Raw genomic sequence first — 26,014 nt, 5'->3', positions numbered from 1 at the left:
CAGGGTTGGGGTTAGTCATAAAAAGTCATAGAAAATAACATTATTGTCACTGAGCATAACATGTCAATGAAATTTGTATTGCAACCCCCATGTTAGAAACAATAAGAAAGATAATAAAATAAAATAAAGATACTAAAATAAAATAAACTAACATGCAGATAAAATATGCGTAAATGCGCTAAAAATATACCAGAAAAGAGAATATACTAAGACAATAAACAATAAAATATACCAACAACCTAAAATATATCTTATTCTGTTGGTATATTTTATTGTTTATTGTTTTAGTATATTCTTATTGTCTTAGTATATTCTCATTTCTGGTATATTTTTATTGCATTTACGTGATGTGTGTTTAAGTAATGATTGAGAGTTATTACGTTTGGATGTCAGCACACTTTTTTTTAGGAAAATCCAACTATATGTAAATTAAAACATAATAAATGATACACTAATGCAATCGCTCATTCTTAGAATAAAACAGTGTCTCTCTGCTGTCAAACAGGCTGTATTCACTGGTAGAAAATAAATATCATTTAAAAAAAATCGTCGTCAATTAACACCTGACTGGCCAGTTACGTGCCAGAGCGTGACGTCTGCGCTGCCAGCGTGGAACGCACGTCGCGCGCCAATCCAGGAAGTAAACTGTCCGGTTCAGTCAGTCTGCGGAGTACAGAAGGAAGTCGGGGCAGTAAATACGTGTCAGGGTCTGTATCTCCACACGGTTTCCCGGAGAAAGCGCACCGGACTTTCAGCGTCGTCTTCCGCAGCCGAGCCGGTCAGGCTGTCAGTCGCGTGCCGTGAAGGTAAGCAGAGCTCGGTCGGCTGTGTAGAGATGTGTATCTGTTGCTAGCTAGCCCTCCGTGTCACCTCTGTGACGGGCAGCTAACGCATTGCTTCCTCGCTGTTGTGCTGCGCTCTGCGACCTGCCGGCTGTCAGGAACTCCCATGAATCGTGCATTTTCGGTGGAACATTGTAGCTGCTCTCGCCGTCTCACCAATGTCTCCGCTGAAAGACAGCTGCTGACATTGCGGTCCTTCGAGGCGAGGAAGAGACTGCTGCCGAAGGACTGCTGGTCGTTCCACAGTCAGAGGATCCTCCCCTATGAACATGACAGCAGCGGTGCACCTGTCAAAACCCTGCCACGTAGCCTACATGCAGATATGAAGCTTATGTGAAATTTCAAAAAGACATTTTCAGTGTGATCAATATAATAAAAGATACCTCATAACTTATGGACTTTCTTGTAGTGGTACAAAGTATTAGAGACACTGCAATATCTGTAGTTATGATAATGATCGTATTAATGATGATGATCATGGAAATGTGTACAGCAAAAACAGAAGTCAAACAGTCAGATCACTGACACATAGTAACGATAAAACATCAAAACTGTAATAAAGCAGTGATGAAGTGAATGTATGTGCTTGTATGGCCACGTTATATACACATGTTTTCTACGTTCATAGGCATACATATTACCTATTATAATAATATTACATATTATGTCTAGCCCATGGCGGCTAATTGTTTAGGGATAATGTTTGCTTAAAATGTTGAAAAAAAGTGTTTTGTCTTTACCTTTTTGAAAATTGGGTTGTCTTTTACTCACTTAGCTATTCACAGAAACAGAAATTTTGACCAGGGTTGCCCAATATATGTAGTGCTCTCAAGAGATAACTAGCCACACTTCTTTTTATGGCTTAGTTTTCTCTCACACCGTCTGCATGTAGATTTGCTACATGTAGCAAACCATGAAGAATTATTTTACCATGATAAACACACATTTCATGTATTTCAAAATGGTTATGTTTGCTGTGAATACAGTATCTTACTTTTGTAAGTGACAGATTTTAAATGTTTTTTCTATATTCCCTTTAACTCTCTACCAGCGCACACACACACACACACACACTTTAGACAATGGTGGACTCCACGCTGGTTCAAGTGGGCAAGAATCTGAGTGAAGCCATGAGAATACTGGGAGACGGACATAGGTAAGATTATAGATTCTTGCAATTATTCCTTTAATTTGAAAACAATCATTAAATCTGGTGACTGGAGAAATGGCTATAAGCTACAGCAATGAATTTCTGATGATCCTATGATGTCAGTGAAGGTGGGAGAGCACCCCTCTGCCAATTTTACTCAAATGTCTCCTTCTCCTTTGGCCAAACACTAACACTCTTAAAATGATGTACCACTGGTACCACAGAGCTAGCAAACTAAAACTAAACTAAACTACTAAACTAGGAGCACCTATCAAGCATCTTTATTTCTAATACATGGATACATCGTTGTGTAATATACCTAATAAGAACATCTCTGTTTGTTTGTGCTGCACATCTGTTTAGAGAGCTGGAGGCAGGAACGGAGAGGCGGCACCTCAGCAGAACCAGCATCCCTGGGCCCTTGCAGGGAGAGTAAGACATGCACACACTTACACACACAAACACGTTATCAGTCCAGGCTGGAGTTTAAAGTTTAAAGTTTCTTGTTGTGCTGTTCTGTAAGTCTCAAGTGATTTTCTCCCATGTCTGGTCCTCTAGTCCAAGAGTAATCTGTTCCTCAAAGAGCTAGATTAATATGTACTGTATACGTGAGTTTGGATTTAGAATTGAATCTAAAGTATCATAAAGGACCCTATGCAAGTCATTTATTTGTTTAGCGTATTTACTGTTGTCATTTGTTCAAGTCCCATAATAGGCTCTCTAGTATGGTGGAAATGCTGTACTCTTTCATTTCCCTGCCAATCCCATGTTTTTAACAAAGTCTAACATTTGATATCCTTGTCGTTAAATTTTTCTGACAGTTGAAAGGGCACTACAGCCACTTATTCTTTTAAAAGAAAATGGTTAAAATCAAAGCCCAGGCTGAAATACCTGGACTTTCACCTCCGAAAACAATGGATCCAATGATTTCCACAATCAACACTATATCATCTTTTATTGACTTTTTCACTGTTGATCAGTGGGATAGCAGGAAACTGTTGGCAGGATGTGTACTGAATCATCCATGTCTTTGCACTGTGTGTCTTCGGCAGCGACCTGCTCATGAAAACATTGCTGTATATGAGAAGTCAAAAACTCCACCTTTTAAGTCTTCTCATAGTCAGCCATCGAAATATGTTTTTCTAGAAAAGTGCTGTGTAGAGACCAGTCAGACTGCTCTGAGCTGTTCATTTTAAACTACAACGTCATGAATGAATTCTACTCTGACTGCTGGGGTGAAGAAGTGCAGCATTTGTCAATAATAAGGACACGTATATGCAGTAGAAAACAACAGTATTAATTTAAAGTAATATATGGCAAAATTATCAGCTTCTCCTAAACTTTCAACTGCGTCTCTTTTCTTACCTCAAGTTAATGCACCATTTAAGTTTACATACACTTGATGTCATTACATTCCTGTCAGCTACTCAACAAACTCTAGTTTTGGAAAGTCAGTTTTTCCAACAATTGTTTACAGACAGATTATTACAGTTTCATAATTCACTATATCACAATTTCAGTGGGTCAGACGTTGACAGACACTAAGTTGACTGTTGACTTTAAACAGCTTAATGCTGGAGTCAGTCGGGCATTGGCGTGGGGCAAGCTCATTGAACAATATAGTTTGTGAGTCAGTGTTTTGAAGCTTATATTTTGTACAAAGTGTGGAAATTGTGGTCTTGGGGTAGAGCTAGAAGGATGTATTGGAAAGAATTGAAGAGCTGAAGGTAATGATGTGTTTTTTTTTTTATTTCCTGTGCAGTGGTCAGGATGTTGCCACTATACTGCACCTTGTTCACAACCTTATAAATGAAGAGGAGGAGGAAGAGGACAAGCCCAGCCGACAGTAAGTAGAACTGATCAGTGAAAACATTACATCATCATAGTGCTGTCTGCTTTTTTTAACATGACTGTTGACGAGTGACAAGTGAGCCAATTAATGTCTAGACTGTTTGTATTTCTTTTTCTGAATCATGTTGAGTCCAAATCCACAACGCAAATAATTCTGAGTAAGACTATGCAATGTTTGTGGAGATTTCAGTATGCTAAGTTAAGTAAAGTCATGACAGTGAAAAAGCTGAGTCATGTCAGGCGTGTCATTCACCCATTTTAAAAACCACATTCTTTTACAGTACATGTATGGTGCTTGTGAACTTCTGGACTGTTGTAGAGAAGCTGATTATATGGAACAACATCCAACATGGCCTGATTGCTAGAAGGAAGGAATCTGTTACAGTACAACTAAAGCTAATGTAGTTTCAGTGAAATCAGAGAATGGATACTCCTCCGTGGAAATAAGCAAGGATTAGAGGAAACAGACAGGCCTCAGTGTAATGGGTATGATGAAGCTGCCTGTTGATATCTCCAGCAGGATGCAGAATGTGGGTGAACAGGGTCACATGGCCTTGCTGGGTCACAGCCTGGCAGCCTACATCTCGGTGCTGGACAGAGAACGACTGCGGAAGCTGACCACTCGGATCCTGTCCGACACCACACTGTGGCTCTGCAGACTATTCAGGTAGGCCTGTAGCTGCAGCCGTGAAGCACAGCTTTGGAACCAAACAATGATGATTACACGGTAAAAACCAGCGCAGTAGCTTGCTATCCCAGGCATTGAAGACGTGGCAGTGCGGGACAGGATGCCAGGTTCCATTATAGTGATTACAGTTTGAAAGGTCTTTTGGTTCTCATGAAATTTTTAACATTTAAAAGTTGTAATGTCATTGATCACAGCATTGAACAAATGTAATGTATACAGCACATCAGTAGTAGGTTATAACAAGTGGAGCAGTTGGAGCAATGTATGGGATGATTTTAAACTGTAATATTAAATAACTTCAACATCTCATGCATATATCGTGCATTGTGTCCATGATAAATCCACTTTAGTTAATTTATTCTGTTGATGTATTGATACAATATGTATGCACAGTATATATGCATACAGTATGTGTATGCAGTATGTACAGTATGTGACAGGATGTATTCTAGTAGATATGCATGTTACTACATACATAACGGTTTTTTGCTACATTGTGTTGTACAGTATTTAAAGATAAAATAAGGATCAAACAATCAAAAGACCACAAACCACATAATATGCTGTCATTTCTTCCAGAAGTCATTTTATCAGATTATTTTTTGCCAGTGTAATACATCTAGGTCTTATTTTTTTCACATTTTTGTAAAAAAAAATCTGCATTTCATTAAATATTAAAATGTGGATGAAAACTGGATAAAGGTTGTTAGTCATAAAAATTGCTGCATTTAAGTGATAATCGTATTTTCTCAGTTTTTATGGTTTGACTTTGTAGTTTGAGCGACTGAACACATGAGTGGAGCGTGGTTGATGTTACCTTTTGCTTTCAGTACTACTGTCTTTAGATACCAGTGAATCTGTCCCTCAGGTATGAGAACAGTTCAGCCTACTTCCATGAGGATGACAGGGATGGCCTCGTCAAAGTGTGCCGGCTGGTCATTAATGCCCGTTATGAAGAATATGCCTCTGAGGGCTACACAGTCCTCAGCTCCAAACAGCCAGTCATTTACCAGAGCGCCTCCGGCAGGCCTGGTCTGGGGCAGCATCTGTGCAGCCAGGTAGGAAGGGTGGAAGACAGAAACTGACATGCCATATAAGTGATGAAGATTAAAGCCTGACTGTATAATCATTTCACTGAAATATTCCCCATGTGAAAACTACTCACATACTAATATTGTGCACAAACATGGGCAAATTTGGCAAATCTATGACTTTAGTCCTGTATGTACTGTAAATGGCCACATAAAGTATCAGTATTTGGCATCACATAGTCATCCAGAGTTTATTGTATTTTATTAATCTGCATAGATACTAGAAGGTGATTTTAATATCAGTTTCTGTCACCCTAGCTTGGCCTGCCTCTCTCTAGCCTGTGCACAGTCCCATGCAACACCATCTTTGGATCCCAACACCAAATGGTAGGAGAATCCAAATGAAACACACCTTTAAAACACACTTTGAGATAATTCAAAAGAATTCATTTGTCTCATAACCTGTTTGTCTTGTCAGGATGTTGCACTGTTGGACAAACTAATCAAAGAGGACGTAGAAGCTGGGAAGCTGCCTTTGCTGTTGATTGCCAACGCAGGTAAAGGAAAATCAGTTCAAACATTGTATTTAGCATATAATATTTGTACATTACAGGAGTAGAAAATGGTATTCATGTCAAAGTAACTGACTTTTTTTGTGCTGTTGAAATCAGGTTATTTCATGAGTTTTTGTTTTCCCCAGGTACCCCTGGGGCAGGACATACAGACAAGTTGGGTCGTTTGAAGGACCTGTGTGATCAGTACAGTATGTGGCTCCATGTGGAGGGGTGGGTCAATTCTATTACTCTCTACAATACAATGTATGCAGAAATGCTCTTGTAATGTTTATGGCATTTCAATAAAAAAATGTTTTTTTTCCTCTGTGCCCTTCGTCCTCTTGGTGCTGTTAGCTGTAGTTTGTGTTTTTGCAGATGTAACCCCATGGCACAGTAGTGTCATAAAATGAATATAGTACCTTTTTTTTTTTTTTTGATAAACGTGCAGCATTACCTTTTGTAAATTATTAGAAATGATAACTTTCAGGTTTTCCAGCAGGACTCCAGTATAGTCATTCCACTCCCTGTTCTCACTGCTGTGATGTTAATATTTATTCTGGTCTTGTGTTCTCTTCTTTAGGGTCAACCTGGCAACCCTGGCACTGGGTCAGGTCACCTCTGCCATCATGGTAATCTAATGTTAAACTACTCTCATCCACTTATGGCTGCAGTCTATAGGCTGCTGCAGCAGAAAGTTAAATACATGACACAGAGTGAGATTAACTGTATGGCTGTACATTAAAGGATAGGTTTTCAAGTCTATCTTCTAATAATACTGACACCTCTCTATGTACACTGAAGGGTTTATTGGTGGTAATTCTCCTGTCCATACAGGCCACAAAGCGATACTAGTGTAAGTCATGAGGGACAAAATCCACACTCCTTGTTCAGTGTTAAGATGCATTCTTAAGTTCAGCTGAAGCTAAAATGAAGATTCTTCTGTGGATTTTGTCCTCCATTACTTACATTGAAACTTCTTCAGGAAGGAATGGCTCAACAGCCAGTCAGTACAGTAGGAAAGATTACTGAGACCAAAACCTCCTTCAATGTTCATTTGACTATTGTTTTGAAGCAAACTTGGAAAACTATGAACCATTGAGTCATCAGCTGCAAGATAAGTCTTATAATTTATCACTGGTGCAGCCTATGACAGAACAACTGTCATTTCTTTCCAACTGCTATCACACAGCTCTCACTCCATGGGCCAGATGCTAAAAATCACATGCACTTTTGGATCTTTCTGTCACGGCTGTCATGTCTGAATAAAAGTACAGCAGAGTAGCAAAGCCACCACTTTTACAGATAAATTCAATTTCATGTCTGAGAAAGGTATGATCACATGTCCGTAGTGTAAAAACATTGAACCGAGAGATGGAAGTGTTAGAAGAGAAAACCAGGCAAGCGTGTGAGTCTCCACTCTCCACACCTGCCAACTTTTGAGCCGTCCCTCCCAGTGTTATTGACTCACCTTTCTTTGTAGAAGCCAAACACCCAGGAATTGCCATCTAATGTTGACTTTCTTTTGTGACGTGTGTGTATCTGTGTACAATGTTCTTTCCCCTCCAGGCAGCCAACAGAAGTGACAGTATGACACTGACCCCAGGTCAGTGGTTGGGACTTCCTGCTGTATCCGCTGTCACCCTTTACAGGCACGAGGACCCAGCACTGGTAGGCTCTCATAGTTGATTCTGCACAGAGCTGGTCTCGGTCACCTGATGCTAGCTGAGACAATGTCATTTTCTGCTTACAGTCAGACTCCGACTGATTAAATCTGTCCTTCAATAGCCACCAGTTGTGTCTTTGTCTCTAAATGACTCACTGCTCTGTGTCTGTGTTTTGTGTCTCAGTCTCTTGCAGCAGGTTTGACCTCTAGCCAGCCGGTGGCGAAGCTGCGAGCACTGCCTCTCTGGCTCTCCCTGCAGTACCTCGGCCACAATGGGATTGTCCAAAAGATCAGACATGCCACTGCTCTGGTAAACTTCACTTAACTTTCCCTAAACAACAAGCCATCAGTTTTCCATTTCTGTGTCTGTGCTCAACTGGTAGTAATGGTTGTAACCAGAGACCAAGACCAAACCTGTTCTCATCAAACCTATCTGGCAACATATTCCCAAAGATGTTGCACCAAAGTACTGGATGAATAGATATACTGTTATTTGTCAAGAATGTTTCTGCTTGTACCTCCTCCTAAAACCACAAATTGTAGTTTTTAGATCACTGTTAGTGTACCATTTAAAGAGACAAGGCATAAGGTTTTAATAATTTAGTGTGTAGAGACTTTGATAGGGTTGTTCTTGAACTTTGGACTGAGCCATACTAGTCATTTCCTCCTGCTTCCAGGCTTTATGCTATGCTAGGCTAACCAAACAAATTGAACTATTCCTTTATGAATTTTTTTAAGTATTGAAAAATGTTTAATTTGGTACACAAGTGTCATATTATGGAGGCAATTAAATTGTATTCTTTGGATGTGGAAAAACAACAATTTCACCTTCATCTCTCTCCCCTCCAGAGCCAACAACTCCTGCAGAAGCTAAAAACTCTGGCTTCCATCAAAACATCGGTACGTGTTCTCTTAATGTCCTGTCATGAATGATAACACATTAGCTACCTTAATTAAGGGGAATAGGCTGTCTGGTCAGGCTTAAGGTATTTTTTGAGTTTTTGAGAGAACAAGAAGCAGGAAGACCGTATCAAGCCAGAGTTGCCCCAATGTGAGGGAAGTTGTTGAGAAATGGCATTCAGTTATTGTATGTGCAGTTACCATTTAATAACTCACCACAATACTTCCAAAAATATCATGCCTTGCCTTTGACCTTGTAAAAATGGAGCTGTATTGTATATGTCATAGTGCTGCAGAGAGCTATTCACAGCACTGCCCACATGCGGTCCTGCCTGGTTTTAATACAGTGATTGCATATCTGGGATTTGAAAAAGCTCAGTCTTCAGGAAAACAGTTCATGCATGACATTTTAGGTATGATGATCAAAGTATAGATTTACAATAAAATATGTAATGAAACAACAGCCATCATAACAAATCATTCTCAGATTTATGCTTATATGTGACTTCGGGCTCTAGTTTCATTGTGGTAAACTGGTGGTCATGGCCTGTAATGCTGGGTATATCAGTGAGTACTGCAGGAGCACCTCAGATACACTGACAGGCATTCTAATATTATACTGATATCATATGAGAAAAATTTACACTCACTATTGAATAGGTACAACAGAACATATGATAATATGTGATATGGTGAATTAAAACTGAGGTAAAATAGTCACGAAATACAGTACTAATGCAATACAGATAAACATAAGCAACATAAGAATCATTTAAATATTTATAAGATAAGATAAGATAAAACTTTATTTATCCCCAGCCGGGGAAATTTGTTTCACATTCGAATGGGAATATGACAGGAATATTATGCAGGCCTTGAATTGATATAAATGAATAATATCACACATCTCCTTCTGCCTTCATCAACTACTGAATATTCGGCATAATCAATAGCAAATTTTACATTTAGGGTTAGTATCTTGATGCACACAGAATTGGAATTAGTTAAAGGATAACTCTGGTGTTATTCAATGTTGGTGTTATTTTCATGAAAAGGCCAAACCCGTCATTCTGATGTTAGTACCCTGTCTACTCTCAGCCGCAAGCCCATTGATTTCTGCTGAAGATCTTTATAAACATCTCAATTTCAGGTTTTTAAAAGGTTCAGTAATTTCATAAAACAGCTGAGCACTGTAGTTTTTAAACAAACTGTAACATTTGTTGGGGACTGGTGTCAAGATTAATCCACATTTGGGGCATCAGTTCTATGTTCGTGTGGGAATAAGTTAATATAAACTAAAGTGTGTGTTCATGATAATGAAGGAACATGTCATCCAGTGCAACAGTCTGGCTTCCTGATGTATTTTTAATATTATTTGGACAGCAATGGAGCTCTGTGGCACAGAAGGAGAAGATATTTGTGCCTTTGATGCGCGCACACACACACACACACAGAGACTTGTTAGTTGACACTTTCCGTGTTGGCGTTGCTATGCACATGGGATATGTTGAAAGGAAGAAAAATATAGAATATCACCAGACCATGAGATGTTATAGATGACCAAGATGTTATAGTAGATACATTTCCTTAATTTTCAGATTTTTGTTTGAGTGTTTCCCCTCAGACGTCAGCAACTGGAGGTAAATATTAGTTTGTCTGAAGGCTGATGGATCTCAGAGGTTTACTGAAATTGGACAGGCTAACTTCTGTGATGAGGTTCCTGATCTGAGTATCTGAGATGTCTGGTGGAGACAACCCGCTCACCTCATTATTTTTAATTACCACCATGAGACTAGAAGCCTTTGTCTCTGACCTTTTCTAATGACGTTAACTCAAGAGCAGTATATGTGAACACATGAAGAAATTACCTCCAGCTGTTTAAAGACAAAACCCATTTGTGTTTATAGGATGTGCTAGAGACAGAGATCTCACTCGTCAAGGCTTTGAACATGGTAAAACCAGTTGTATTGATACTGAAATGGTCTTGGGGGTACAGAGTTGGCTTAAAGGCTTGTTCACTGACATCTACCACTGAGATGTAATGTGATGGGAATTTATTCTCGCGAAGTGGCTGGAATTAGAGCTATGTGTTACCACTCCTGTAAACCAGATGCAGTGAACAATCAGTGTCAAAATCATCACGCAGTGGTACTAAAAGTCACAGCAGCTTGGTAAAAGAAGGATGACTTTCAGTTTTGTCTCCGTCTGCCACATTCACTGTGAAAATACTGCAGCTTGAATTTTAATACCACCGTGCTTGTCAGATATGAATGTGTATGAGCTTGCAGGTCCATGTGTGCATCTGTTCCGGATGTGTGTGTAGCTGTAGTTATAGTCAGTGTGGGTTGCCTTGGTTCCAGGGCGTGGTGTCTCCGATTCCCCCCATCTCCGGGGCCTCACTGCGGGACGTTCTGGGCTCTCTCATGCTCTCTATTGTAGGTGGGACCAAGTCTCTGCCTGTCTCCCTCTCACTCCCCCCTTTCCCTTCCCCTCTGCCCTTCCTTCTCTTCCTTTTCTTTCTTCCTGTCACTCCTGACCATTTTCCTTCACTCACATCAGCTCAGCAGTATTTGGGTCTCCATTGGCTGATGGACTGTTCACTTCTTCCTAATTGTTTAGGATGTGGACCTCTCAGGCATGTTCTTTGAGGTACTTCAGGGAATGCCTCTCCACACTCATTATGTTTTGTTGCTTTTGGAAGAAATACAAGGGTCATGAATAATTAATGAATGCGTCATGTGCTGTTGCATATCATTACTTCCTTTCGTTTAAAATCCAAGTACTATTTGGCGATATCCCGTTAAGATGCTTTCCACGGCAGCAGAATAGAAAGCACCAGTAGAAAAGTAGAAGGCCTCTCCCGGAGAGACATTGAATTTCTTAGCTGTCTGAGGTGGTAAAGATGTTGCCTTGTCTTTCTTGCCGAGATGTCTTTGAGTGTGCACATGTGAGGTTCTCTGATGTGGACTGCCAGGGACCTGAATGTGTTCACCCTCTCCACAAGAGTGCCATCACATCTCAGGGGTGTGTAGTTCCTCTAGTGCTTCCTCCCAAAATCCGCAACCAGCTGCTTGGTTTCGCTGACAGTCAATGAGAGGTTGCTGGCTTTGCATCGTGGTAACAACTCCCCCACTTCTTCTGGGTAGGCCCTCTCATCATTGTTGGTGTCACTGCTGTGTCGTCAGCAAACATAATGTTGGAGTTTACAATGGATCTGTTTCTGACCACATAGTTGTGTGTGTGCAGAGAGAACTGCAGGGGGCTAAGTATACAACCTTGGAGAGCACCTGTGTCGAGGATAGGGGGTTGGAAATGTGACCAACCACCTGAGTTCTGGTAGTCAGAAAGGCCAGAATCCACACACACAGAGGGAGGTGTCCTAGGTCCTTCAGTTTAGTAGCCAGTCTAGTGGGGTTATGACCTAGTGGGACTTTGGATCCTTTGAAGCCTGGTCCTAGTCTTCTAAATCATTGGCCATATCTCTTGATTTGTTCAGTGTTTTCAATATATCTGTTGCGCTTTTTGTTGGCTGTCGCATCCACTGGAAAATCAGCAGAGCCTGATGCATTGACTGTTGTCAGTATAGTGAATGATGTGTGAATTTGTTTGGAATCTAGTAAACCAGATCAATGTCATCGATGACTTCTGTAGACTAGTTGGAAGATAATAACTATTTCATGTTCACCAGTACTTAGAATAACCTCAGTTATGTTGGGACTGTGTTGAATCTGGTGTGGTTAATATTTTTTAAAAAGCGGTACTCCCCTTTTACTTTTAATCAGTTTTTGTTTAGCACCAGTTCTGTTTTTCTGCTGAACCCCAGATGTTTGTTGCTGTGACTCTCATAGCACGATTATCGACAACTCATCCAGTAATCAATACTTTGCCCTGTTTTTGCTTGACACTTGTTTTTCTGAATTGCTGTCTCTTTTTCCTGCTTAGTTGAGAACATTGTACTGTTTCTGTTAGGGTGGGCGATATGATGATATGTGGATGTGGATATGTGATTATTTATCATGGTAGTAGTATATGTCACAGTATAGTAATTGTTAATTTTTTAATTCAGTTAAGAAATGGTTTGAAATAACCATACTATGCTTCATCACATTTGATTGTTCTCTTCTTTCATTTGAATCTTCCATAAAAACAAAAATCATCTGACTCACATGAGACAACACTTGATTTTACAACAAAAGACTGAAAAAAGACAAACTAACTTTCTCTCAAAATGGAAGTTTTAAGGTTCCAAATGAGAACAACAGAGATGTAATAAATAGAGGTGCATTATCACCACCAACTGTCGCTCTCAAGTCACATGAGAACGTAGTAAGCAGTCCAGCTGCCCAGATCATGGGACCCTGTGAGGCAGCAGGACTGTTACGTTGTGCCGCCCACCCTGAATATATAGCAGACACACTAAAGCTATTTTCTCATATGAACTGCAGATGATGTCTGCAGATATCAGTACTACTTGTATTTGGATGTATCCAACATCCATCCAACATACAGGCGAGCAGAAAAGAGTACGAAGCAGGTGCACTCCATGACGTCACAAACACGGCCACTTGCTCGCTGTGTCACTCGTCAGTGCGCACACTGTGAATGACAGTGTGTAAAATATGGCTTCGCATGGTATACTGTCATGCCACCCAACCCTAATTTGTATATATGGGCTCCCAGTGTGAACTTCTTGAACTTTCAGTTATCTGCTTTAGCTGAGCTGGTTGTTAACTCCTGCGTCCAAGTCTGTTGCTTCATCTAATGCTGGGTTTCTACTCTGGATATATACTTCTGATTTTAGTTATTAAGTAATTTTACCCCTCTTCACTGACTTCTGCCCTCTGGTCTGGTGGCTACTAAGAATAGAAAACCCTGGAGCTGGTGCATGTGCCTCAGCCCAGCATCAGTCCTCCTACAACAGATACATTTAAATCGTTAAAGGTATACTAATGCGGGTTTTTCCTACAAAATGGTGTGCAGACTCATACAAAAGTAATGACCCACTAGAAGTGTGTGCCAGTGTGTTTTACTGCTGAGACCCTGCCCTCTACCCTTGTGCTCTTCTGGTGCGGTTGACCCAGGGAGGCGTGTTTTACAGTAACAGTAACTGATAATTCCTGCATAGTATACCTTTAAGGTCTTGCAAACTAGGTTGCACAATGTGCGGTCTGTCCATGTCCAGTGTTTAAATCTGTTCCAGATGGCCATGCTCAAAGGCAGGGCAAAAGGCATGCATCAGCGAGGGGTGAAATGAGCTAAATTGTTCAGAGGATTACAGCATACATTTTCATACAGTCTCTCCTGAAAGGCATTGAAGGAGTGTTGACCTTAACACAAAAAGTGCCAGAAGTAGCTGTGTGAAGAATGAAAAAGGGAGCTTGAGAGAAAAGTTCAAATTCTGCCTACTGTCACACCTCCTCACACCTGGTCAGTTGATGTGCTGACATGATTCTGCCATTGGAAAGAGGGTTTTAGACAGTGAACAAATACTTGTATGAAGCATATTGAGGCACTGAGACTTGCCTCTTACTATACTTAAACATATCACAGTAACTTGACAACACCACACATGCTTGTGAATTATTCATGACCCTCACATCAACACCTCAGAAACACTAGCCATCATCCCAGCCCCCCCTCCCAGGCATGATGCTTGCCCTAACCTTTCACCTGGATGTCATCAATGGTGGGCTTCACTTGGGGGTTTAATTCCTGTCTTAGTGGTTCAGAAAATGAAGAAATGTACCACATGTAAGTTCTGAGATCAGCTCTTTGCTGAATTTGATTCTGGTTAAATGGCATAGCACAATTTGACAGAAATTATAAGGTAATGCTAAACAGGAGACACCAACCCTGAGTGACACACTCAAAAACACAGATATGTCCAGGTACTGCCTGCATCAATAACCTGGTGGCATGGTTCATTGACTTGCTTTTGAAATGTTTTGCAGTGACAATGGAGTAGTAAAACTGCCCAATGCCACATGTTGATCAGTTTGCACTAAAAAGTATGTTCAAGGAATGTATTTATTCTAGTGTCAGCTTGGACACTGTCTGGCAGCCAGTTCTGTCCAGCCAAATCATATAAATCAGGAGTGCTTTGGTTTGGGCTGCTCCATAGCACTGAGAGGCAAGGACTCAGGGCACCACTTCATATAGACCAGTTTGACAAATCAAACAGTAACTGTATCTGCTGCACAGTTACAGTTATCACAGACATAACACACAGTAACTTCAGAAAGCATGGAAACAAAGCAGAATCTTAAATCCATGTTTACTCCACACCCTTTCATCTGATTATAGTTGTGTTACATGTCATACAGCAGATCACTTAAGTAAGATAATAATGATTCTGAGTCTCAGATAGCTGATCTGTGTCTTTGTCCTACAGGTGGAGGATGAAGTCAGCTCTCCTGTGGTGCTATTCAAGTTTTCCCAGGAAATGAGTGCTGGTAAGGGACCCTAGAAAAGCCAATTTATTGATGAGTTTTCAGTAATCTGAAAAAGTAATGGAACAGTAATGTACTGCAGAATAGGAGCTATATTCTTAATTCAAATTTATATTCTAGCTGTAAAAAAAAGTTAGGCTCTATGTGCTGTTTCACCAGCTGCTTCTCTGATGTCCACCCTCTCTCGCTCCTCCCCCAATCGGTGAATTTATGAGTTTATTTTAACCAAACCAAACCAAGTGATGATTGTTGGAACAGTGGAAAGACGAACCAAGTAGGATTTGGTGACTTATTTTGTTTCAGTTGCGTATGAGTGAAGTGTGTTTTATGATGATAATTTACTGTTCCTATGAATGGAGTTTGGTGGCTTTAGCCAGAGAAATATAACAGTTTTTTCTGGTTAAACAAAACAGATCTTACTCTTTAACAGTAGCAACAATCTGAGCCAGTCTGTGGCAAAAACAAACACTTTTAGTGGATGTACACTGAGGGTGGGCAAACACCCAGGACGATTACACCGTAGCCCGTTTCGTGGCTGCAGGCTGCTGCACTCTTGTTCAAGACTGAAAAAACAGTTCTTGGGGGCTCCCTAACGGCCTGGTTCACAAGCTGCATATCTGGGACTCTTAGACTCTTAAGTTGTCATCATCCACTCCTTGTACCCATTCAGCTAGAGTGCCTGATGGACCTGCTACACTCCCCCCGACTATCATCATTACTGATAAGATGTGCTCTTTGCAGGACATTTGTAGGTTTTAACTGATCTGCTGTTGTAAGTGCTGAGCAGAGTTAAAGGTCTATGTGAATTGGTTTCCTGTAGTCTTTCAAGATCGTTGACCTTTTGAGCTTCTATTTTTTTGCTACACATACTATTACCAAATGTTAAGAATGAACAACCATGTGCAAAAATTAATTGAATGAAGCTGAGGAATTATTTAGCTAATACCTTGAAGATAATGTCACTATACACAAAAATAATCATGGTGTATTGTTGTATTCTTACTTTAGTTGCCATTTTCCTTGTTCCTGTGTTGTTAGCATCCAGTGGTGGTTCAGTGGAAGGTTACTGTGCAGGGGAGAAAGAGGTGCTTGATGCCTTCAACAGATGGGTGAGTGTTTTCCCTCGTTTTCCATGCGCTGGACCTTCTACTTTTAAGCCTGCTTCATAGACATACATTTATTACTAACTAACGAACAAAGTGGTAGCAATGGAGTTAATAACGACCCCACAGACGTCAAATACCTGTGAGTGGCCCCCAGTAGTTTAACACTGAAGATGCCCCTTGGATGAGAGGCGAAATGTTTTTAAGTGTTGGCTACAAAATTATGTTGGAAGATAAATAATTTAAGTGGTTCCTTTATAATTCTGATATTTACCCAAACTGACCTTAATTTTCCATATAGCTAAGCTACATCCTATGAAACCTTTTTTTTGCATCATGCATCAGAGTAGGATGTGCATGAAAATACCAGACAGGTCCTGTCCTGGTAACCCGGTCAACAAATGATAGGTACCCTCCACAACACAGAGTCTACCACAGTCAAAAGAAATATTACTGCAAAGCCTGTGAAATATAGCTGGACAATTATAGCCATTGTTAGCTTGCTTGCTAATGTGGACACATTACTGTCTGGCTAACGTAGCAAAATACTGTCCTGAGTGGATAACGTCAGCTAATTCATCCAGATTCCAGATGATCCATGATACTAACTTATGTATAATGACAAATTGTCTTTATTTTAGCCGACAATACGAACAAAACAAAAGTACAACTTTATAACTGCTAGCCAAGAGCAATACAAGGCAGGGGCAGCCAACAAGCTAACTAAAGTACACTAAGGTTTGCCAGTTAGCTGTGACAGATGAACAACTGAGGCACATTGTAGCTCATATGGTGTTCAGGTGCTGAAGTGTATCGTGAGGGGCAAAATATGGAGCATTTTCCAGACTGTGTCATGTATAATACTTGTCTACTATACTAGTATACTATCCATTATCCCTTACTTATAGTATTACCATGGATTTCTAGATTTGGTTTGGATTATATTTTAACCTGAATACAAGTTTTAGTCAAAATAGAAATTTAAGCTCTCACTCCTCTAAAGTCCATGGTCATGGCTGTGTGCACTTTGGTACAATTTCAAAACAGCAAGAAAGTAGCAGCACATTTTGTATTTTAATGGGATTTTTATGTGCAATAACATACATTGAATGAGTCAGAGTGAAACCTTTTTCCACAAATCAGCTCAACAAGCAGTTTTGTTCTGTGTTCATAACACTTAACTTGTCAGACCACAGCTTAGGTATTCCTTTTAAATTTTTCCTGAATGTAGCTGGGTGAACAGCTCGTCCAGCTTGTTCCCACCAGTGGGGTAGATGTGGTGGATCTTGAAGACGAGGGTACATGTGTTCGCTTCAGCCCGCTCATGACTGCTTCAGGTAACGTGATAACACACAGCCACACACACACACAGCATTTTGCTCAATGTATTTTGAATATATGTTAAATACGGCAAGCACGGGTTGAAACATCACCACTTTCTCCCTCCTGTCCAGTTCTGGGGACCCAGCAGGGGGACATTGAGGACCTGGTAGAGAAGCTGTCAGAGCTGATGCCTGTGATGAACTCCACAATGTGCCTCAGACAGGACTTTAGAGAGGAAACCCACCGACACTCACCCTCGCTCATATACATAGAGGATCTCAGCTGGCCTGGCCTGGGTGCTGTCCGGTAAGAATGGATAGGCCTTAAAGGAACTGCTGTTGTATAGAGGACTGGACTGACTGCTCTGACTCCATTTACACCTTGTATTTGGGTCCTGACTGTCAAGGCCAGGTTACGTTTAGTCTATGATCTCATCTTCTTGTATTTGCTAAAAGCCAAGGAGCTGCGTTTTGTATCAGCTGAAGGCATAAGACAGCCTGTAGGCTCAACACTGAATTACAATCATCTAATCAAGATGAAATAAACTCATTTCTCGAGAACAGACCAAGAGAGAAAAGACCTGAATGTTGCAAAGCTCCAAAATTGACAGAAACATCACTAGACAACATTTCTAAATTATTTTTCAAAAGAAAGGTTTCTGTCAAATAACACACAACTCTGACTGCAGGTTTGATATTTGAAGACAATGATCCAGAATGTTTCTGTAAAACAGGGATGGACTTTGTGGGTCTGAAGAGGATTATTTCAGACTTGTTTAGTGGAGTGAAGGCCCATAGGCTTACTGGTGAAGGTAGCAAGTCTAAAAACGAGTTACTTAGAATGTACAGACAAACCGGAGCGAGGCAGGGGAGAGGTGCAGTCAGCCAGGCACACAGGCAGGTACAGATTCATACAGGATACAGGTTCAGAGCAGCTTGAAAGCAACACTGAAGAACTGGCAACTGAATGGGGAAGAGAGGGTGGTAGTATATGTATGCAGGGCTAATGAGGAGAGTGGGGACAGGTGTCTAAGTGGGAGGGGATGTCAGGTGACCAGGACTGGCCAGAGTCTGAGGGGATCAAGTAGATAGCTTGAGGATGGAAGGTCTCTGGTGTCAAAGGAGAGTCCATTGCCTGGGTTGAGTGAGCAGGGGCTGGAGAAAGGGACAGAGACCTATGCCAGGCGAAGCGAACGAACAGCTAGACAGCCCTTGTGACAGTTACATTTTCAACACACAGCGAGTCTGAAATGAGTGCCATCAGAATAAAGTTGTCACTCTGTACTGTAGCACTGTTGGAGAATATAAACATGCAAACTTATTTAGAGTTATTTATCTAGTAAATGAAATTGAAGAGAAAATGTATCACTGAATTTACTGTGTGCGGTGGTATGCCCCCCTAACTCTCACAATGGTCATTAATAATTAAGGCTTCAGTAGCAGAATCAATCTTTAAACCTCATCACTGATGTAACCTGTGAGAGAACTGAGAACACTGAAAAAAAGCAATAAGAAGCATTTACCTCACAGAAACATCTCTCTGAATGGCAAAAAGCGATCTCTTTAACAGATGGATGAAACCAGAGGTGTTACAAATGTCAGTTATACTTGCTGTCAACAATCTTGGGATTGTCATGAAGGGATTTGCTCTGTGCTCAGTAGGATTCAAACGTGGGACTGTGACAGATGTTTTGATGTTCAGGTACGAGCCTCAGGCTGAAGGAATGGATGAGAGCAGGAGGAAGCAGGAGATGGAGAAAATTAACACTGAGCTGCTGAAGAAACTGCAAGACCTTGACACTGACATCATCTTCTCCACTGGTTAGTACCTCTTCACATCTGAAAGGCCTTTAAAAATTGAAACTAATTTGTACTAAACTAATTTTAGTACACTGTTTTGGTGCTACTCTCACCACTTCCTCCTCTCTCTGCAGGCCCTGAGTTTGGGACAGAGGAGGACTGTATCTTTGTTGGCATGGTCACTGAGGACGTGGACGTTTCAGAGCTGGTGGATACTATGGCTGCCCTCGGGAGGGACATCGAGGAGAGCGGAAGGGTAACTGCTATATTCATTTTGTAGAATACTTGAAGGTTGTTCGACGGTTGTAAAAAGTGTTATCACATATGAAATTGATTACATTCAGTCAGTATCACCTAGTTCTAGGTGTCACCTTATTCTAACAAAGTAGTTCCAGTGGAATGACTGGAATGATGTTGGTCATTGTGGGTCATCGGGTAACTGCAGCCCATCTTTGAATAATGAAAAAATCAGAAAAAAATAATTGATTAAAAATGTTATGCCTAATTATTTGCTCTCATGTATAATTAAATATCAGCTAAAATCCTTGGATAACAGCAGAAAGGAAATGTTTTTACATTTTAACACTTGACTTTAGTATATTTTAGTAGCTCCCAAACAATTATTGCAAACATTTAGATGAATCTAAAATTATCCCTTTGATTAATCAGTTCAGTTCAATCAGTTGTAGCTTTATAATTAACAACTCATGCCATGCCATGCCATACCATGCCATGAAGGGCTGCCTGCATGTGAGCTATGCTGTCACAGTTTGTTTGTTTTCTCTCTGCACTGCATAGTTGTTTACCTTGATGACATGTTGGAGCTGAGCAGTCACAAACCACAATCATAGCCTGTTGCCTGCTGCTCCTCAACGAACAGCTCACTGAGTCTTTTTCTGGTTCTTCTCTTTGTGAAATTTTAAACTGATCCACTGACCAAATAGCACATAATATGTCCAAAACTTGTTGATTAGACCCGTTTTATTGAATAATAGCGCCGCAAAGCTCAGATGACTAACACATTGCACATCCTATAATCCAATAAATAATAAAATATGAATAAAACTATAGACCTTGTGGATGGCAGCCTCAGTGCTTAGTCTCTGGTACTTTTTCAGTTTTTTGTTTATTTGTTCTGTTTTCAGCTCTCTCTGTTCGATTACATTCACCAGGGAAGAACTTTCGATAACTTTTCACCACTTTTCACTCAACCAGCGGCAGTCCTCTATGGGATTTGCAGGAGACGCTGGCAGGGGAAACAAGCAGTAAACAGTGGGGGTTTCAAACTGCACTCCTGTGAATACATCTTGTGATGCCCACTCTGTGGCCAAAAGAATGGATGATGCTGCTGCTTTTCAACTGAGCAAACACAGGCTTCTCCAGATCTGCTGCCCTGTGCTTTACCGAAACCTGGCTGGATGAGCGCATCCTGGATGATACACTACATCTGACAGGCTTCCAACTCCACCAAGTGGACTGTGTAACGGAGCTACCAACAATGACCGGTGGTAGAATCTTTTTCTATATGAGCAAAGGTTTGTGTGCAGATGTCACAGGAAAACATGCTCTTCTTATTTCAAGTTTCATTAACTGTAATCTGTATTATTCACCATGGGAGTTTTTTTTCTCGTCAGTGTTTACATTCCACCTCAGGCCTGTGTTAGAGAGGCTGACCAGGATAACTATCGTGGATAATTAATGTGGAACCTAAACACCCAGACTCTCTGCTCATTGTTCTCAAGTTCTTAACAGAGCAAACCTCAGGCATGAACTACCAAAGTACAGACAGCACCAGAGTCCAGAGGGTTATTATACACCATATTAAAGGACACCTATCACTGTGTCCCCCGTGCAGCTTTGGCGCTCTGTGATCACTATCTGGTTCATCTCCTCCAGACACTAATGTCTGAGCCTGTGGTCAAGAGGGTGAAGAAATGGACCCACGAGGTGAAGCTGGAATCTCAGGTCTGCTTTGACTGCAGAGGAGTGTTTTTGAGGCTGCAGCTACAGACCTGAATGAACTCATTGACACTACATCAGTTTTTGTGAGGACATGTTTGTGCCTGCTAAATCTTTCTGCACACACAACAACAACAAACCCTGGTTTACTGCTAAACTCAGGCAGCTTTGTCAAGCCAAGGAGGAGGCTCACAGAACTGGGGGAGAGGACTGCTGGACATCATAGAACATTACAGGAAACCATCCCTCCACACTGTGCGGATCATCCAGCAGGAAAATAAACAGATGCATAAGGATGCATGTCTTTTCATGTGGGTGATGCCCATGTTCGATGTTTTTTCCTTCACATGCCTTCCAACAACTCTGTTGGAACTATGTGAAACATTGAGACATACTAAAAACTGGAGTCAATTTCCTCATGCGAGTACACATACTGTACGTGACCAATGAAGCTGATTCTGATTCTGAAAAGCATTCCACTGGTTTACCGATGGAAAGCTTTTATCGTGAAGTTGTAATAGCACAAAATGTTGCATTTGCATTAGCAGTAAGTTCACAGCTGTGAAGGGAGGAAATCGTTGAATAATCAGTCAAATAAGGCTGATAACTGAAAGTACAAACAGGAATACAGAAGTGAATTGAAATTCCATAACACAAAGATTAGGGTAGAAGCTATGAAAAACAAGTTCAGAAAGTTGATGAAATGCTCCTTGTCCTGAAAGGAGGACCAAATACGTGCGTGTCATATTTGACAGTTAGGCCCATTAGGACCAATTTCATACCTTGAGATGCTTGACCCGGTTTCATTTTATGAGTGAAAGGTTGATGTCAGCATTCCCTACCGGGATCGTTGCAGTCACGTCTCATCCATTACTGTCCTGGTTACTGTCCTGGTTGCTCTCTGGACTAGACAGTGACCAGTAGCGACTCAGACCCATCACCTTTTTTCCATTTGAGATGTCAGAGTTGACCCACCAATCTCTTCATACACCCGCCATGATCTATCAGGCTAAAAGACTTAAAATAATATGTCAATGACATGTGACCAGAGGCACTAAGCAATTTGATAGCAGGAAAGGCCCCAGGGTCCTAATTAATAAATGTCAAATTTTATTGTTAACTATGTTGGAAATGAATGATTAGAAGAAATCCATCACAATAAACATAGATTAATAATGTATCAGTCTATCAAAGTACTTCCATTAAGTTATGTCCCAAATGGTTTTAGTGGATTTACCACTCAGCTTTACTCAACTATTTCTGCATATAAGAATGGACATATGAATATACAGTATGTTTACTGAGGTGTCTTATAAAATCTGTTTCTAAATCATAATGATTCTGTCCTGTGTAGCTTTTGGAGAACATGACAGAGGTGGTGAGGAAAGGCATCCTGGAGGCAGAGCTGCAGCTGCAGAAGGCCAATGAGGAGAAGCTCATGGAAGAGGTGTGTGTGTGTGTGCGTGTGCGTGTGCGCGCATTACTCATGTTGTGGGGACATAAATCTAGCGTTAGGGTTAGACAAGCAGTGGTTATGGTTAGGATGAGTCTTAAGGAAATGAGGGTGAGTGACTGTGTGTGTACATGTGTATTTGTTGCACTTACATTTCATTAGAATTCATTTTGAATTTCTATTTTTAAAATAATGAAGCTGATCCTCACTCCTTAAAGGACCAGTGTGTGGATTTAGTGGCATCTAACAGTGAGGTTGCAAATTGTAATCAACTGAATACCCCTCACCTCATCCCTCCCGGCGAAAACACAGAAAACACTGAAACAGTTCTTATTTTTGGGCGATTGTACATTAAAAAACATACTTGGGAATATCATATTCAACTTCTGCCATACTCTGCCAATAGATCCCCCGAAATCAGGATTAAAGGTGCTTTGGGTTCAGCATTTGGAGTTGTATAAAGGGGAAGGCTAAGTTTCAGATATGTATGGAGTAGAACAGGGATGTGCTCAGTGTAGTAACACTAACATGTTTGTTTGCTCTCTTGCTTCATTGATGTGAGTGTGGTGTCGCATCGGTGTGAAGGTCTACTTCTGAGTGTACAAATCCAGCCTATTCAAATGTTGACTTCCTTTGTTGCTGTTTGTTACAGGGGCTGATGAGACAGCTTCCTCTGGTCGGCTCTGTCTTAAACTGGTTCTCCCCATTTCAAAGTTCCATAAAGGGCAGGACCTTCAACCTGGCTGCAGGTACTGTGTGTCACTGTATGGTCTATTGGGACAGTTCAACCCACTGATGAACTTGAAGCACAATAGAACCAAAATGGTGCCTAATGGTAGTCAAACGTCCAACATGACTGCTTTGTGATTGTCTTTTTTTGGAAGTGTTGCAAGATTATGAGTGGACAGTTGTGAAGATCTTGTATTCAAATACATGTCTAAAATATGCATGTGATATAAAAGATACCACATTTTAAAACATGCTGAACATACATGAATGCTCATTGTCCCATTAAGACCAGAGAGCAGGTCATTATTTCTGTTTCTGTTCCTGTCCCTCGTGTTGGTGACGTGAAGTTCAGTCTCCTGCCTTTGTTGACAGTTTTGCTTCCTGTTTTAAACAGAACTCAGCTCAGCTCATTCCTCCATAAAAGTTCACGCCTTGAATCAACCAACACTGAATTGACCTTGCACTCCTGTCATGCGTTTACCTGCTGGCCTGCGGGAGTCCACCTGACTCCCTGGCCTCATAGCCTCATAAAGTGTTCCTGTTATGATTATGTGTAGATATCTGCTAGGTCAGATAATCTGATTACAGTCTGCTGTAGTACTCTAGTCCAGCTAAGACCCTTATTGCTGTTTTCCGGTTTTAAACTCTCAGTCCGTGTCTAATAAATCTTTCATCCTCAATGATCTAATTATATCCCATAAACTAGACTTCCTCTTGCTTACTGAGACCCTCCCCTCTAGTAGAGCTCTGCCCTCCTGGTTACAATTTCCTGACTGTACCGAGGTTAACTGGCCGTGGTGTGAGTGTTGCAACTGTTTTTAAGAATCATTAAATCATCAAACATGGATTTTCTCAACGAGTCCTCTGAGTTACTGTCCTCTTTTGTTCTTCTTTTTGATAAAGCCAGTATCGTTGATGCCTTTTACAGTCACATTGATGACCCCTCTAACTCATTTGGCACAGATTTTTTTAAACATTTCTAAATCATTCAATCTTGTGCAACATTTGACGTGTGTCTCTGAATTGAATGAATACAAGTGACCCTATCTCTGACCACAAATGTATCAGCTTTGATGCACCTGTACCACCTACCTCAGTAACCCTGAAACATGTCATCCAATTGCCCTCCTCACTCCTCTAATATCAATGTCCAGGTTAGATGGTTTAATGGTTTGTTTGCATCAGCCTTTGACGCTTCCACTCCATACACTTCCAGGGCTGTCCCTGTTAGTAATACAACCCCTGGGACATGACATCAGACAACAAAGAAGAAAATATAGGAAGGCTGAATTTAGACGTTAAAAATCTAAGCTTGAAGTTCATCACCTCCATATGAGGGAGCTATTGTTTAACTGAATAAGACTTGTTGGTAGAAGGGCTGCGCTCAACTCTGCCACTTTAAAATAGTAAAGCTATATCAAAACAAGAAACCAACAAGATTGACTTTTTGTGGTTCTTTGCTTCATACTGTACTGTACTCAACACAGCACTTATAGCCTAGGCTATGCTGCCACCTGGTGGATATTCCAATGCACAAAAATGCAAGCTGACCTATAATACTGCTACAGACAATGCTCACACTGCAGCCGTTTTTCTCTGATGTCAAACTGGGAAGCTCAGACACTGTTATCAAAAGGATAATGCCATACTGCTGTGTTTTAGCTTGCAAGTTGTAGGGTGGAATCAAATAAATAGTTTTCCTTTCACTGCCTCAACTGAAAAGACAATGGATAGTGAAAATCCAGAGGGACATTGAGCCATATTTCAAGGTAAAATGGCGTGTAGGGCCGAAATTTTTTCACACCTAACTCTGGACATTATGACAGGAGAGACTTTGGACTTTTGGATGTTGGACTTCAACAGATTTTCCCTGTAAAAAAACAAACAAAAGATATGAATTACTGGGTAACAGAAACTCTGATTGTGTGACTGAAATTCATTCAGTGCAGCTGCCACAGCAGCCAAGCTTTTTTTCACAATCGAATATTACTTTTCACAATGGACTGTATGGATTTTTTTATAAATAATAAATTCTAATTTAGAATATTTGTTGACAGCTCTAATGCATATGTTAATGTGTGTCCATAGGTTCCCTGGACTCTACAGAGGTGACATACTCTACAAAGGCCCAGGCAGGCAGGCCGTCCCTGCAAGACACTCCCACCTCCTCATCAAAGAGACTGCCAGGTAGGATTGTCAAACTAAAACCCTACCAGTGAAGGGAGGGATTATTCCCGCTTTAAGTCACTGAAGGGCTTTTCATGTGAATCATCATCTGTGCAGGAAGTGTTGGGTGTCACTGACAGCAGCTTAACGATGATCAAAAACTGCGTAGCCCGCTCACACTTGACAGTGGTGTCAGAGAAATTCAGCTGTGCCTCTGCACAAAATATGTGGTTCTGTAAGCTTGGTGGCGTTGTGACTGCTCACATGACTATTTGAAAAACTGCTATCTACAGTTAGCGAACAGCTAGCATACCAGCCAACCTAGACCATGTCAGTGTAATAACTCCCTGAGCT

General features: G+C 40.9%; 1 protein-coding gene across 2 annotated transcripts in view; it reads left to right on the top strand.

Moving 5' to 3' along the window:
* The first annotated feature begins 645 nt into the window (after positions 1-645).
* The window catches only part of pdxdc1 (pyridoxal-dependent decarboxylase domain containing 1), a 30,109-nt gene continuing 4,740 nt past the window's right edge, over positions 646-26,014 (top strand). Inside the window, exons 1-22 of one of the 2 annotated variants that reach the window (XM_041956660.1) lie at positions 646-806; positions 1,894-1,998; positions 2,356-2,424; positions 3,755-3,838; positions 4,364-4,510; positions 5,400-5,589; positions 5,881-5,949; positions 6,041-6,119; positions 6,263-6,347; positions 6,697-6,745; positions 7,683-7,784; positions 7,964-8,089; positions 8,629-8,679; positions 15,071-15,131; positions 16,167-16,237; positions 17,463-17,568; positions 17,686-17,860; positions 19,256-19,374; positions 19,488-19,609; positions 22,667-22,759; positions 23,418-23,514; positions 25,583-25,681. In XM_041956660.1, coding sequence (XP_041812594.1) covers positions 1,925-1,998; positions 2,356-2,424; positions 3,755-3,838; positions 4,364-4,510; positions 5,400-5,589; positions 5,881-5,949; positions 6,041-6,119; positions 6,263-6,347; positions 6,697-6,745; positions 7,683-7,784; positions 7,964-8,089; positions 8,629-8,679; positions 15,071-15,131; positions 16,167-16,237; positions 17,463-17,568; positions 17,686-17,860; positions 19,256-19,374; positions 19,488-19,609; positions 22,667-22,759; positions 23,418-23,514; positions 25,583-25,681 — 2,068 coding nt within the window. In that variant the 5' untranslated portion in view covers positions 646-806; positions 1,894-1,924. Of the gene's footprint in view, positions 807-1,893; positions 1,999-2,355; positions 2,425-3,754; positions 3,839-4,360; positions 4,511-5,399; positions 5,590-5,880; positions 5,950-6,040; positions 6,120-6,262; positions 6,348-6,696; positions 6,746-7,682; positions 7,785-7,963; positions 8,090-8,628; positions 8,680-15,070; positions 15,132-16,166; positions 16,238-17,462; positions 17,569-17,685; positions 17,861-19,255; positions 19,375-19,487; positions 19,610-22,666; positions 22,760-23,417; positions 23,515-25,582; positions 25,682-26,014 lie in introns of both variants that reach the window. The other variant, XM_041956659.1, reaches the window with a different exon arrangement.

The sequence above is a fragment of the Chelmon rostratus genome, chromosome 17 (assembly GCF_017976325.1).
Source record: "Chelmon rostratus isolate fCheRos1 chromosome 17, fCheRos1.pri, whole genome shotgun sequence".
In the NCBI taxonomy this organism is placed as follows: domain Eukaryota; kingdom Metazoa; phylum Chordata; class Actinopteri; order Chaetodontiformes; family Chaetodontidae; genus Chelmon; species Chelmon rostratus.
This window is presented reverse-complemented; position numbering and strand designations above follow the sequence as displayed.